The sequence below is a fragment of the Apaloderma vittatum genome, unplaced genomic scaffold (genome assembly GCF_000703405.1).
Source record: "Apaloderma vittatum isolate BGI_N311 unplaced genomic scaffold, ASM70340v1 scaffold6782, whole genome shotgun sequence".
In the NCBI taxonomy this organism is placed as follows: domain Eukaryota; kingdom Metazoa; phylum Chordata; class Aves; order Trogoniformes; family Trogonidae; genus Apaloderma; species Apaloderma vittatum.
This window is the reverse complement of record NW_009702994.1, coordinates 12,196-27,691: the sequence shown is the minus strand read 5'-3', so window position 1 is coordinate 27,691 and position 15,496 is coordinate 12,196. Positions and strand designations below refer to the sequence as shown.

The window sequence follows — 15,496 nt, the reverse complement described above, 5'->3', positions numbered from 1 at the left end:
CTGAGTCAATCATGAAAACAAGAGAAAATATGGCGGGCAGGACTTTGTCTAGCCTGTCTCCTGCAAGGCATCTAACCTAGACTACTCATAACAGATATTTATCAAATATTTGTCAAACCAAAGACTGAGCTTCAGCTACATTCTGCAAACAATGGCAAGAAAAGGAGAGCGACACAACACACTACTGGCTTCATTAACTTTTCCCCTGACTTGATGGATGCTCCAACTCTGATGCAGGAATGTTTGATATGAAGCAGTAGGCAGGGAAGTAAACCTGCTCTGACAAGACAACAGGTAAGTGGTTGGAATTGACATGAACTTCTTGCCTTAGAGAATGAAAGGGCATCCAGGGTGGCAGCATAGCTGGAAATGCAGTATGAAGCTCCCAAAACATATCAGAAGGGGAAAAAAAAGGTGTTGGAAAGCTACAGTCTGGGCAGACTGTAGAGAAAACATTGAAGAAATGACGCTTGCCCTATAAAACAATCAGGGATGTGGATAATACATAGTATCATTGATTTCAATGGCACTAAGTAAATTTTAAGCCCTTCCATATGTTGCTGAAATGTTGCCCTGCACCAACTCCCACTGATTTGATCCAAAGCCCATTTAAATTAATCAAGACCCCTTCCCCCAGCTTTGTAGGAATTCGGATTATAAGGGAGGCAAAACTACCTGAATCTTTTACAGCCTCACCCATTTCTACTGCTTCAGGAAAATTAAATGGACTAGTAACGGGTCTGCTTGGGGTTTTTTTGTCCCTTACTCATTAGTCTGTTCTTCACCAACACAAGTTTCAGAAGATATATAAAGTTAAGAAAGATGAAGGAATGGGGTTCCTGCAGATCCTAAGGAAATCTTCTGCTCGATATTATGTAAATATTAAGGAAAGCATCTACTGTATTTTAATGGAGTCTATCTCCTCTACTCCAGCTAACTGTATTGTCAGATCTACAAGAACCAGTCATGTAGTACCTCATCTGTCAAAGAAAGTGTGAATAGGGAGGAAGTATGAGCAGGCTTGAATGCACTGGACCAAAGAGCACACTGCTGTAGCTCACTGTAACTGCTGGTCAAGTTACCTCTATGAAAATCCTCCTCAGCGACACAACTGCACTTCGTATCTGCAACACAGGTATAGCTGGGCTTTTCACTGGAAAGAAGCAACTCCACACAAGTAAATACAGACTGCAATTCTGTAATAGCCCAATTCCTTGTGCAGAAAGTCCTCTCATAGGGCCATACTCAAGCATCTCCATCAATACAAAAGAGGACCATTCTGATCCTGCTCTGGCAGGGGGGCTGGACTAGATGATCTCTAGAGGTCCCTTCCAACCCCTGACATTCTGTGATTCTATGATTCACTAGTGGAACACATTAACTAATTGCCCTATTCATATTATTCTCTATTAGCATATACTGCTTCTTCTCAAAGATCTGACAGCTTGGTTAATGCAATTCCTGATGCTGTGCTGTTGCTTGCCTCACAACCACTGTATTCCTGCACTGTAGCATGAACACACTGTTCCATTTTTAGAAAGAGCTTGCCTGGGAGAAGGTTTGAGCCTAACATAAGCTGAGGGCTCACACTGGCCTGTGACACAAAACTGGAATAGAGAGATGTGTGACATTTCACCAAAACCACATTTTTTTACAGCAGCACAGTGTTCAAATAATGCTGTAGGAAAACAAAACTTACAGATTTGTTCCACAAAGACTTAATATATTGCTGTCTCCTGGTTCATTTCTATTTCCCGTGAAAAAATAGTGAAATAAAAAATGAGATATCTACACTGAAGCTTTTCTTAAAAAAGTAGCTATACTAAAGGAAGAAATTAACTGGAAACCTGAATTTCCGACAAAACAAGTTGGAAGTATTTTGCCTAAGTAGACTGGCCAGTCACAGACACGTTATGTGGAATAGCCAAGAATAGAATCATAATCTCACACGTCCAGATCCTGGACAGTTGCAATTAAATCTTCTTACCCTGGTGTTAATAAGCTTGCAGACATGCATGGAAGAGAGTTCATGGAACGAAGGCATTCAGAATTTATAACAGAATTTCAAAAATTTTTGGGAATATAAAATGCTTTATGTCACAATCTCTTATACAGAGGCTACAGGAATAATTTCAAACATTCAGTTAACCACACCTGCCCTTTTCTCTTATCCTTTCTCACACGGGCAGACTGAAGGTAAACTTACAAATTGACATGAATTTCAATGTTTAATCTACCACTGAAACCACAGCATTTTGTAAATTCATTCCATTCAGTACTTTCTTAGAAATGGGGACTAAATATGGGATTAAGATAAAACTCCTCCTGCTCTCTAGGCTGTTAGTTCATGAGAGTTAGGATAGAGAGATAATTTCAAAAGCAAGCCGAAAGACAATAAAATCCTATAAAAGACAGACTACTAAGTTCTCTTCCTAAACTGCAGTTCCTATTCACGTGTGTTCACCGAAGAAAACATTTAATATCAAAATGACATTAAAATTTAAGAGGTCTCAGACATAGATATGGACACCACGGATTTTACTTAGTTTTAGAGTCAGATAATTTCCTTTTCGAATTGTCAGCTGGTGTTAAAGCCACTTATTTTAAAAGCAGTCCTTCACCTTGGCAAAAATAAATGCAGAAAATTATACAAGCTAAACGGAGCTTCCAAAATTCTAGAACATTTTCCGTGCTTTTACAGACACTAACTGTATCTTAAGCTCCTAGTTAAAAAGAAGATAAAGTATCACTTTCTGTGTGTTATAAATCAACTGAGCCAAACTGTCCTCTGGCTGTTTTTCTAGCATCTCCCTTGGCTAAAAGCTCCTGTTATTTGCTGAAGACAATTAGCTTTATTTGCAAATCCTACGGCTTCAGATAAGGGGATAATCAGTTTCTCTGCTACAGCTTAGAAAGCCTATTTGCTAAAAGCCTGCAACTATTTGAAGGACATTACTCATCTGAAGAGAAACACAGAACTACTAGCCACCAAGCTAAAACTGAAGAGAGTTGCCACAGATCTCAAATTCCACATCACAGGTTGGTTCCTGATGGCATGAGAAACCTACCTGCAGACTATTGTGAACTCATCCCTTAAGAGTATCATGGAAAAACTACAGTGAATTATTCTCACAGCGCTAACAACTTGTCGTTGCTCAGCAGCATTTCTTGGCTACTATGACCCTGAAGTGGTGACGCTACAGCTGCTACTCAGTGAGAACAAGCTTGATTTAGAAAGACTGATGTGCCAAGCAGAGAGCCATCAGCAATGCTAAGCTGCACCAGCATGCCCTCCACCTGTGCATGCAACTTGCGTGGGCTCCTTCAGGAAAGTCACTTTCTCCCAGCAGCAACAACCACCGAAACACTGATTAATATGTACTGGGCTTCGTTTCTTCTCTCTTTTGTCAAAACAGGACTCTCAGCTGGAAGAGCACTGTTTGTTGATCATTACTGTGATCTAGACTTGTACTTTTCAAATAACTGGAATGAAAGCAGTAGATAACACGTCAGTCTTGCCCAGCTATTACTAATAATACTCAAAAGGGTTTGTGCAATGCCTGTGTGGATTCAAAACACCACAGAAACCACTCAGAACTCAATCTTCTCTGTGCTGTAGCTGGTTTCCTTCTTGTCAGGTGAAGATGAGGGGGCTGGATTTGATTGTGTATCACCTGCAGCATATAGATACCCTGCTAGGAGGCACAATCAAGTGATATGAAGGCACCGCAATCTAATAATATTATTACTTGCCAATCTTTTTTTTGATTAACACATGACAAAAAGCAAATAATTTTGTTTCCATTGATGAGAAGCTGGAGTGAATAGATTAAGCTGAAATCAAGATAAAATCAAAATGACCTTTTCTAAAGCAAGGACTAGTCCACAAACACTAAATACTGGTATGACAACTAACAGAACCGGCCTCTAGCTTGGCATCCGGATCTAACAGTGGCTACAGCTACATACTTCCATGGAAATTATATGGGTGTGACACGCTACATGGTGACTTGCACAGTTTTAGCTTAGGAGGTTCAGACTGGACATCAGGAAAAAACCCATTTTCTCCAAGTGAGCAGCGCAGGACTGCGTTCAGCAGACAAAGCCACAGCTGACCTGGTGTGATGCTGATGAGAGTCCCACTTTAAAGTGGGAGGATGGGCTAGACAGCCTATGGCTCTAACACACAAAGTATCTGGAGGTGCCTTATTGTGCAACATTACCCACACATATATACAGATATTCAATTAGTCTTTCTTTTACTGCTTCAAGACAGTTTATATAAAGCAGCTTTCCTAGATCCACATTTTTGAGCAACTACTGCTCATCACAGGATCAAGATATTGGTAAATTTCTGGAATATATTTTCTTCCCCATCCAAATTAACATCAACATAAAGGAAACGGTCTGTCTGAGCAATCAACATTTAAAATGGAGTCTGATACAGAATTTAAAATGAAAACGCAGGGTATTCTCCTAACAACCCCCCTAAACCCAAAATCACAGAAGGATCAACAGCTGTAACATGACAAAGAGCCTCACTGAGTGCCCATATGCTTTGGCAGGTAAATAATTTATTGATGTCAGTAGAAAATGACAAGTTGAGAACAAGCTGGAGAAGAAGAGATGTGAAAATATATAAACAACTTAAACTGCTTTACATTTGTTAGCTTTGTACATACTATGGTAACTATAATGCATATATGTCCTCATTCCAAAACCATTTCAGTATTCCCTTGATCCACATGCTCTAAGCATGTCAGAAACTTTACCTCTTGCTCATATAAAATGAAAACACAAGTGCTATTTACTTTCTAAACTCTTTGGGGGCTGGAACTTTCACCATGTCACTCTAGTGTTCTGACAATGTCATTTGAAAAAGACGTGTCAAAAAACTTAATCTATTCTGTATTTTATACGTTTTTAACCATTGCATTTCATGGGAAGGAAGAAAATGTGGTGAAGAAACAATATTCTTTTTTTAAAAGGGGGCTGGAGAATTGTTTATTCTTTATCTCCATCTGCAACCTTTTCACATATAAAATAGTTCTCTAAAATAAAGCTTAAAACTGTCTAGTATATCAAAATGGATTAGTCCCTCTCCCAATTCCCAGAGTAAAAAGTCCTGCATCCCAATATATTTGGCACAAATTATAGAATTTCATTAGCATAAACATGGTTAAGAATCACAGTATCCTAGTATCATTTACGTAAACATAGAAAATGTAATAAACATAGAAAATGTAACTGTTAGTCAGGTTTTCCTTTGCAAGACTGTTTTCAAAATAAGCATATCTTTCTCCAGAAGTAAAAGGCATTCTTCCAACTCTAATACAACAAATGCTGCACAGTGCAGTAATATCTAACCTACATCTTGACTGCATAGATTCCTTCTGTAATACTATCTTATTTATAATTTTAATGTCTCCAGAGTAAGACACAGAGCTGTCCCTCATCTCTAACACTACTGCATTATTTGTCAAGAGGATCAGAATCAGCACAGTATGTTTTGCATAGAGCTAAGTTCACAGTTGTTTCATGCAAATGCTACACGTTTTAACAGATGAATGAAAAGTCCTATTACAAGGTATGAGGAGACCTCCAAGAACAAGATCAACGTCTGTAAAACTTCCACCGGTAACCTCTCAATTTGAACCACAAATGCCTACATTGGAAATAAATTTTCAGTTTCTTCATATTTCATCCAGAGGTAAAACCAATTTAGCTTCTGGGGAAAAACTGTCAGAGATTTCGGTTGCTTATTTGTAGGTTATACCTATAGTGTGGAAATAGTCTTCATGTTCTAATTTGTACAATACCTAGCACAATGCCAGCTAGAGCACAGCTTGGGCTCTAAAACCTTATCGTGATGCAAGAAATAAATACTAAAACATGCATCATTACAGAAAATTCACTCTATCTGGCATCTCACACAGCTAGACATGAGCTAACCTCCACCCAGAAGGCATACAAACATATTAGCACAGCACTGTGTTGAGTCTAGAGAGTCCAAGATCTCAGCAGAGATTATTCATCAGAGCACAGCACTGCACTGACCTGCCTACAGAGCTCCCACTTTGCTGTGGGCTCCCAGCCCACTGGCTTGGAGCCTGGGAAGGTTGGGTCTGTCTGCAGAAGACCGCGCAGGAACATTCAGTTTTTCAGGGTAACACGAGGAGTCATTCAGACATAAAAGCTCCGCTCAAATATTTTTCATTCCGCTATTTGTATTAGCAATCTAAACGCAAACTACAGTTACTTTATTCCGCTTTGACATAGCGGGAATAGCCAGTATTCCTTGGAAATTCTGCACCATTTTGGTATGCTAAACAAGCTGTTAAAAATTAAAACAGAACTGAACATTAAGATGCCAACTAATTCTACATAGCTTCAGATCATTAAAACCGAGAAACATAACGGGAGTAGGTAATACCTTCTTAAACCCTTCCATATATCAGTCTTTCAATGAGAAAATGTATATCAGGACAAAACGTTACATAAAAACTAAAATAATTTTTCTGGATAGGGATTGACAATGTGAGGAAAATTAAAGGCAATCACAAGTGCTTTTAGTTTCTTAAGACCATGTACTATGAATTCAAAGTCAGAGCTAATGCACACATTAAAAGAAAACAAATTAGAGTGACTTGAAATAGACCACCAAATTATCCAAGCAGCATTCATTTTATCTTGGGATAGTACAGTAAGCAGAATGAATGCATTAAAGAAATTACCAGATTTTTCATCATAAATGTTAAGTACCTTAGACCTAACTGTGGTATTTCATGGCATTACTAAATGCCAAAAAAAACATGTTTAAGAGCAAAACCGTATGTGCATTTCTTGATTCAACATTCCAAAACACATTCAGCAGTACAGAGGATGATTACACTTTCCATTATTTGTTTCATACTCCCCTCCTAGAGATCCAATGTTGACAACAGGAAAAAACTGCAAGTATTACTTTTTAAGTTATGGTCCACAAATAAATAAATAAGCAAGCAAATAAATAAATAAATAAATCACTGAATAAATGAATAAGTGCATACACAGTTGGGGGAGGGAGGAAGATTTCACTCTAGTGGAAGGAGCAAGGGAGATGAATCCTGGAGAGGTGACATTTTCTACAAAACTCTAACATAATCACTATTTCCTTCAATATTACTTACCAAGATCACAGGTCCTGTGTCAATTCTAAATGCAACATAAAAAGTAACTTGTAAATCACAGACTTGTCAGGATGAGGTTTTTAACTGCAGAAGTGAGTCAAATTCAAGTAGTTCAGTAGCAGTTAAAATGAACGAAGTGCCAGTTCTGAGCTGTTGACATAAGAGAAGCCCAGAGGAATCAAAAACAGGGACAGGGGCTCACTGCTGGCAGCATTCATTCCTTCGCTTCCAGTGTGTAGGGATTCTCTGATTTGACCTTTCCAAGTCATGCAGAAATTGCAGAAAAATTCAAAGAACCTCACCCCACCTAAAAAACACAGCACTGCACTCTAAACAGAAACGTCTTCAGAGGGCTAATCTGGCATTTGAACAGTGGGCATCATCCACTCCAACAATATGTTTTATGTAAGCATAAACTAAAACCATACCCTGTCTTCTACATTCCCACAAGCTTGGACTACTTAGGTTACTGGCACAGAATTGCAGCTTTCCTCAGCACAGTCAGCCCCATGGGTCAACTTGATTCCTTTGAAATATTATTAGCTATAGTTTCTGAAATTGTAACCATAACTGTCTTCCACAGAAATGTTTGTGAAGTTCCCTAGAATGAAACCAGGCTATTTTATTTGACATTGACTGGTGTTATTTTCCCTTTTTTCCTTCATTTATAAAAGCTTCTCTTTTTAATCGGACAATGAAGTTAAAGAGACTACAAATAACATTACAATGTGTGACAATGCAATTAGTAGTTGTATTGCCATCATACCTTTCATACACACACCCCCCACAGCACAATATTTTCTGAAAACCTGTACCCCTTCCTGGTGACTGCAGCTAATCTTCAGGAACAGCCATAAGGCAGGAATGGATTTACAAATTAGACTTTAGCTTAAGTACCAGCTGTTTTTTCTAGTATTACTCCCTTTATGACCATCTGTCCCACCTGCTAATACATTTTTCCCCTCACACAGACTCTCCACTACAACGATTTGCCATTCTGGCCGACGTACAAGTATTGATGGAAAGAAAACTGGATTAAATCCAACTTTGTGCCACCCAATATTTGGAACTCTGGTAAGATACCTGTTTTACTGACAGTGTAGTTAAATCTGCCTTAAGTCTGCTTCAGTTTATGCCCAGTTCAGCCACGACCCAAACACTATCAGAGTTTGTTGCCACTCTATCTTCCTTCTGGACTATGTCACTGAGTGGAAGGAAACAGTAAAGTGCAGTTACACAAGAGTCAACTCTGTAAAGTAATTTTTGGTTTTAAACACAGTACTGAATGAATCTACTGACAACTATCTTGTCTATTCATTAAAGGTGAATTCATAAAACATATGCTCTCCATACTTGTGAATTCTCAGAGTTTCAAAACTGGTTACATGCCCATTTTTGTCAACTTTTTCTAAGTCAGACCCTCTGGCTGAAAAGTCATCCTAAACCTTCCTTCTTGGGCAGAACTGCCAGTGACACACAATGCAAAGAAATAAGGAAGAGAAGAAGGGAAAGGCTGAGAATGGGGGAAAAGAAATTAAATGGCATGTTGCTACATGTCGAAATTATGTAGTCATGGACTCTCAAGAATTCTTTGCTGTTTTCAATGAGACTAGCATCAGAATAAATCGTATCAAAGAGTCCAAAACATTGTCTGCAGCATTTATTTTTCCATATCCAGTCAAAGCCTGGCAACTAAAAGAGAAATAACATAATTCAGAAGACTGCACAGCAGTGACGCTGGCCAAAAAAATCAGGAAGAAATGGCAGTTACAAACTGTATCATTATAATTTCATGTACTGCTGACAACAGTCAGCAGTAACAGGAAAGGAACTGCTGAAAAAGCACAAGTGAGGTCACCTTGTTCTGGGCACTAATTCTAAACATCTGTAAAACATAGATGAGGCATTTTAAAGATTATAAAGCAGGAAAAAGAGAGAGGGAGAAAGAATTACAGATGTGTGACACAAGAAATAAAGGTAAAAGAAGTACAAAAGGGAGGCAGAAAAAAAAAAAAAAAGAATGAGGACAGAGGCAGAATTCAAAGAAGCACATGCTGATGGGCTTTACAATTCCAACAGAAATTTAAAAGTTGACATGTGCGTCCAAAGTGTTTAAAATGAGCTTTTAGTTACTAGAACTGCATTCAGGAAGGAGGCAGGGGAAGAGTGGTATCTTAACTGAGCTCAGTTCTACGCATAAGATTAAAATAAAATAAGAGGGAATCAATTTCACGTCAGTTCCTGGCAGCTGCTCAGCATTCCTTATTATCATAACCCTCTTTGCTTGTGCAGCGCTGATAATGTGCCAGAGCTGTGGCGTGCTTTGGAGTCCTTCTGAGATCCTTAGCTCTGCAATTTTGAGACCAGATGGAAAAACCTACCTTTGAACAACATTCATCATGCCAAAAACAGTGTTATACAGCCTTTTTTGGAAAAAAACCTTAATAGAAGGAATCAACCGTTACTTCTATTGATTTTGAAGTAGGGAAGATTTAAAAATAAAATCACCTATACCATTTTAATTTTTGCTTAATAGCTACTAACCTTTCAACTAGTACCTGAAACTATAACATTCTTAATTAATTAATCTTCTTGTAACACTCTTAATTTCTATACTGAAAGAGTTTTCAGGAAATGCAACTTACAGAATTATTTACAGAATCATGATGTTCAAGTAGTCAGTAGCTATGAAAACCTGTAAAACACTCACTGCAACATTACGGATGCTGTCAGGCAGCATCCACTGAAATGTTTCAGACTTTCATCTGTTAACAAACAATATACCTTGAAAGATGCAGTCATATGCTTTGCTGTTTCTCCTGAACATCCTCCAGCCACGCACTCACTCTGACAGCCCTAGAAGAAATAAAAACAGAGGAAATCAAATTAGATGCCCATTGCATAAAAATTGATAAATACTCAGTCAATTCTTTTAAGTAACAGATTGTGTTGAATAACCAATCAGATTTTGTCATCAATAAATATGTTAGCAAGAACTTTCTGGTGGTTTCTTAGTACAACTTTCCATCCTCTAAGTTTTACTTCAGTTGCATTACTTTGTGCAACTGTATTTCAGGGTTTTATAAGCGAGACAACATCTTAGATTAGATCATAGCTCTGAAGAGCAGAAGGGTGTGGACAATATAACAAGTCGTTCATTCAGAGCTGAACAAATAAATTGTGATTTTATACAATTCCATCAGATCCTAGTTTCTCTATTAAAGGATCCACCTAGCAGATTTGCTTTTGCTTTTTCTCAAAGAAGCCTGACTAGGCAGAATGGAAGAAAAAGGGAAAGAACTGTTCTTGTTAAATCCTTCATTAAAGAAAGATAGTAATAAGGAATGCCCACTTATGGAAATACACAATTAAAATATTTTGAATTTGCTATTACGTTGAACGAAAGGCTTCTGCCACTGACTGTGCTAGAAAGGAACTGAAAGAAAAGGAAAGATAGTTCTAGGCATCCTTCTGTTCAGCAACAGAGGAATGACACAGATGGGTGCAAGTCATCTACCTAAAAGCCAGATGCCCAGTTTCCAGAGCATCTTTGTGGACCCTCCTCCACTAGCTAGACCTTCCTTGCTAGTGGTCAGTAAACGCATATTGCGCCCAACAGCCCGGAGAGGAGGCAAATGCAGCCCTGACAGCACTTCTTGTTTCTGAGCAGCCTTTAAGAGCGAGCTGGAAAGGTGAAGTGGGGGCAGAGGTTTGGGAGAGGGAGAAAGGCACCAGGAGCAAGGCTAGCTGGGGGACTGGCCGTGAAGGGGATGGCTAAAGGGAAGCCCCGCTGGCAGGATGGATGGCTGGCTAGCTGCTGAGATGAGCCCAGGCATAGGTGGGCGTGGGGAAACTGCCAGGCTGCTCTAAGGGGCTGTTTAAGGGGGTGAAGGAAACACAGAGGCTCTAAGAGATGTCAGGGCTGACAGGCAAGAAGGGCCTTTCAACCTTACGAGGCAAAAGCCACAGCAGGAGCTGCTGCTCGCCACTTGGTGGCCACCTCTCACCCTGGGTGGGAAGTCCCAGCCCAGGTGGGAAAGCCTCAGGTCAAAGGTATAATCCTCTGAAGGAATGAGGCGCACAGGAACACCTATGAGGTCCTTGCCCCAGGCTCTTACCCAGGGATATGAGTCCTCACTCCACTGGGCGGGCTTCGGGCAGGGCGGGTGGCAGGGCCGGGGACACAGCAGCCACCTCAGCCCTGCAGCAGCCACCAAACCAGGGACAGGACCGGGCCTGCACGGCCAAGGCAAATGATGTTATTTCCTCCCCCCCCCCTTTTTTGCAAATCTTGGCGATACGGTACACAGGAGAGAGAAAATAAAATTTAAAAAAACCCAACAACACAAAAAAAAGGCGGTACCTTCAGCGGGCCTTTACCAGCTGCTTGCTACCAACTGCAGAAAAAGCAAACTCCCGGCCACAGCAGCTCTCACTTCCTCTCCCCTCCCCGCCAACGCCCCAGGGAGGACAAAACACCCCTCCTGCCTTTCCTCAGCATCAGCTTCAACCCTGCTGTTCCTCTTTTCTTTCTAAGCCTCTAGAGCGAGACGTGAAATCACATGTAATCACGGCTACAGGCTCCTTCCCGTCAACTAAAAGATCAGCCGAGAGAAACGATGATCTTTAAAGGCCCCTTCCAACCCAACGTGTTCTATGATTCCACAATATCACAGATCTCTTTACAACATACCAATATGTTTTACCTTAAAATCTTATTAAAAATGTTTTATTTGCCTTAAAGCTTAGGGATTTTTACTCCAGAAAGACAAGTCTTCTTGGTAGTGTTCAACAGTGTTCAACGGTATTCCCGTTTGGTCCCCATGTGTTGCCTGATCTAGTCGAGAGGTGGCGTCCCCGGCGGCAGGGAGGCTGGATTAAAATGATCTCTAAGGTCCCTTCCAGCTTAGGCCATTCTATGATTCTATGATTCAGTGTCAGACCCTCGCAGGACTCAGCGTTACCCAAACTGAGGGACAGCCTGAACTAAGCACCACAGAATAGGTCCTTGTTCTCTTTGTAATTCTTCAAATATTTCCAAATTCAGTTCTAAAATCCCAGAAGGCCTTTGTGACACCACCAGTTGATCATAGTTAAGTATTCTGAAGATTAATTCAGCCAACTGATTTTTTCTTTGCAATTCAGTGAATTAGGATGGAGAGCATGCTGGTTACCATCTGGTTACCAGCTAACAGGGGGGTAACTGCCAGCTGTAGAGCAAGAATTTCTCGAGCAGCTCCAGCTTCATTGCCAGCTTTTGTCTAATATATACTATGCAAAGTTGGATCTTCTAATAATAATTACTGGTGACAGCAAATACACAAAAATACTCAGCCATTATGCTTCAGTTGCTTCCCATCTCTGCTTTATGAAGTTGCCCTAAAGCCAAGTGTCGACATCAACACTAAGAGGACCAAAGCTGGTTATAGTTTAATATTCTGTTTCATGATCTTTAAAAAGATGCAAAACTTGTACTTGAATTTCAAGCATGGATCACCTACCAGAACAGCCATTTGGAGCTGGACTGTGTTACCCTGTAGTTAAAGGTTCACATTGGACTCAGCAAAGTCAACAGCCCTTTTTTGGGGCATAGGCCATGGAGCCAATCCTGCTCTCCATGAAGTCGTTACATTTTACAGATTTAACTCATATTTAAAGCAAGTAGCTAACTGCCTCTGTTAACCACACTAAGATTAAATTGAGTTAATCCCTCAGCTCTAGAAAGACATACCACAATTGCTTTCTAATTGATGGAGTCATATTTTAATGGTCCATGGCTTTTAAATCTGAAACATGTTGTTAAATGCAATAGGGAAAATTACTCCCTGGTTTAGTGCCAATATCACCAAGGGAGATATGCCAAGCACAAATTTGCCCTTTGTGTTTAATAGCATGGTAGATTTAAAACTGCATCCATTAAACCACTGCTGTTCTAGTAAAGATACATTTCAGCCAATGAGACAATGTCTCCTCAAAAGTCACTCAAAGTCTGTATCAAGTTGCTATGCAATTACACAAGCATAACAGTATTTCCTCTGTTGTGGTGTAGAGCTAACAATATTTTCTTTATGGTATATGTAACTGCTTTTTCTAAATTGGAAATAGGAGAGCATATCACAGTTTTCCTTCAAAAATACAGAAACTGCACATTGATTTTATCATTACTGTAAATCCTGTATGAGAAAAAGGTGTAAAGCATTACACTAGATTAAATTTTGTTTAAAAATCGGGTTTATATGTCATTGCATCACTGAGAAACTACTAAAATAAAAACCCGGTGTTGATCCTTTATAGAAGATCTCAATGCTCTAATAATCATTGCAAATCTCTTGGCATTTACAAAAGTAATCACAATATACCTAGTCACGTAATAGTGCTCCCTCACGTTAGTGCTTACTTCCAATCTAACTCTTCTTTATATAAGAGGTAAGCCTTAGCGGGGTTAGTCTCCTCCCAACTTGGGAGGGCCCATTGTGTGGTAACACTTAGCAGCACTTGTGGGAATTTTATACTTAATAGTATAAAAACATTAATAGTATAATACTTAATAGTATAAACATCTGCACTTCTGCTAGAGCTTCCTCAGACCTGAACATTCAACTCTTGCATTTGGTCCTCCGACTGCATCAGACATCTGTATTCTCAACATCTTTTAGCATCAGGCTTTTCCTGCTGTCTTTGGCACACCATCTCTCACTGCTGTCCTGTCATGGGCATGAGACCTTGAAGCCAAAGGACTGACCTGCAAGAGCACCCAATCAACTTCACTATTACCATTTTGCCATGCCTCTAGTTATGCTCGTCTTTTACAGCAACCTTCTACATCTCGCAGCTTCTTCAAAACAAAGAACTGACTTTTTTTGTGCAGTCAGATCTCTCATCCTTCAGCTGAAAGGACCTTCTAATACAACAATAGGTCCATAACCTCCCTAAACTTCCTAGACTACATGAGTCTGCCTTGGTTTTTCCTTTGTCCTCACACTTGGTGGCTTTTGAGATCCAGTGAGAGCACCAATGTCTTTGTTCTCATTTGGATTCTTCTGTTCTATAAACTGCAATTCTACTAGATCCTTTGCCAAATTGCTGTTCTCAGGTTTTAGCTACCCCAGTATCCCAAAGGCTCATCCTCGCTTATGAATTAAGATTTGAAGATTATCAGAAGCTTCATAAAATTTAAGCTGCAAACTGCACTGCTTTAACCTACAGTGTATGACATTATTTAATTAAAAAAAAACCCAACAATTCTCAAAAGAAATCTACATTACCTCTATATGCCATGTACTTTGTCATACTTTTTCAAAGAAATCTAATTCTCTAATCAGTTCTATGCTCACTTATTTTTCCCTTTTGTTTGATAACTCTTCTCACCACTGGGGAACAGAAAACCTTCCCTAATGGAAGGTAGTAGTTAAGAAATAAGTTGCAAATAATTTCTAGAGAGTTCACACTTTCAGCTAGGAAATCATATTGGCTGCTTCTCAAAACAACTCAAGATCTGCAGTTTCATGAAATCCTTAGTAGTCTTTCTGGTTTCACCAGTGCATGCTTTTCCAAGTCAGCCCACAGACAGCTCTGATGTCTCTCCACTCTGAGTGGAAATCTCATCAACAGCACCAGTGACCCAACTAGAGTATTACCAGTGACAGGAAACATCTGAAAAGCCAGTTCCATGCCCACAAAAGAACTGCAGACAGTGCTTTGTTGGCAGGTATTGGCCATTCGGGGAGGACAAGAACCTACAGGAGCAAATAAGCCACAGACACACAGCTATGACTGAGTACCGTTCCTTCTACTGAAGCAACCCCATCTCCTGCTACGCACAGAAACTTAAAACTAAGACAGCCTTGTAGCAGTCATCAAGCCCCAGCGAAAACTGAGTGGGACTTCCCTCTTAGTCAGAAGTCATATGAAAAAGTTTTCAATAAAGAAAGTCCCATCTGAGACGTTTCTCTAAGCTAAAACAGTCTTACTGCTTTTTCCCATGCTTGCTTCTGGCTACTAAGTGTCTAAGAAATATTACATGCTATAATTTACACTGAAAGGATAATGAAATTAAAATACTTATCAGATTCCACGAATCTGGCAGATCAATAAATTCAATACATGACTTATACTATGTTACTGCCTACAGGTGAGCCAAATCACATGGGTGATGACAGGTACTTTGGCATTTAAAGCCATTCAAATCAGAGTTGCCTCTCTGTTCCACATATAAAATAGTCCAACGTGTACATATGTTACATATTCTGTGTATTGTTATAGAGCTATAAAAAATTTTCATCTCTTGAAAATAGTTTTCATCTGCCCCTAGGAAAAGTTAATATAAC

The 15,496-nt window shown here is 39.6% G+C and overlaps 1 protein-coding gene across 1 annotated transcript in view; it reads right to left on the bottom strand.

Annotated features, from left to right (window-relative positions):
- The window catches only part of BCAT1 (branched chain amino-acid transaminase 1, cytosolic), a gene marked incomplete at its 5' end in the record, with an annotated part of 38,353 nt that extends 28,328 nt beyond the window's left edge, over positions 1-10,025 (bottom strand). The window contains one exon of the mRNA XM_009864432.1: positions 9,954-10,025. Coding sequence (XP_009862734.1) covers positions 9,954-10,025 — 72 coding nt within the window. The remainder of the gene's footprint in view (positions 1-9,953) is intronic.
- Between the last annotated feature and the right edge of the window lie 5,471 nt (positions 10,026-15,496).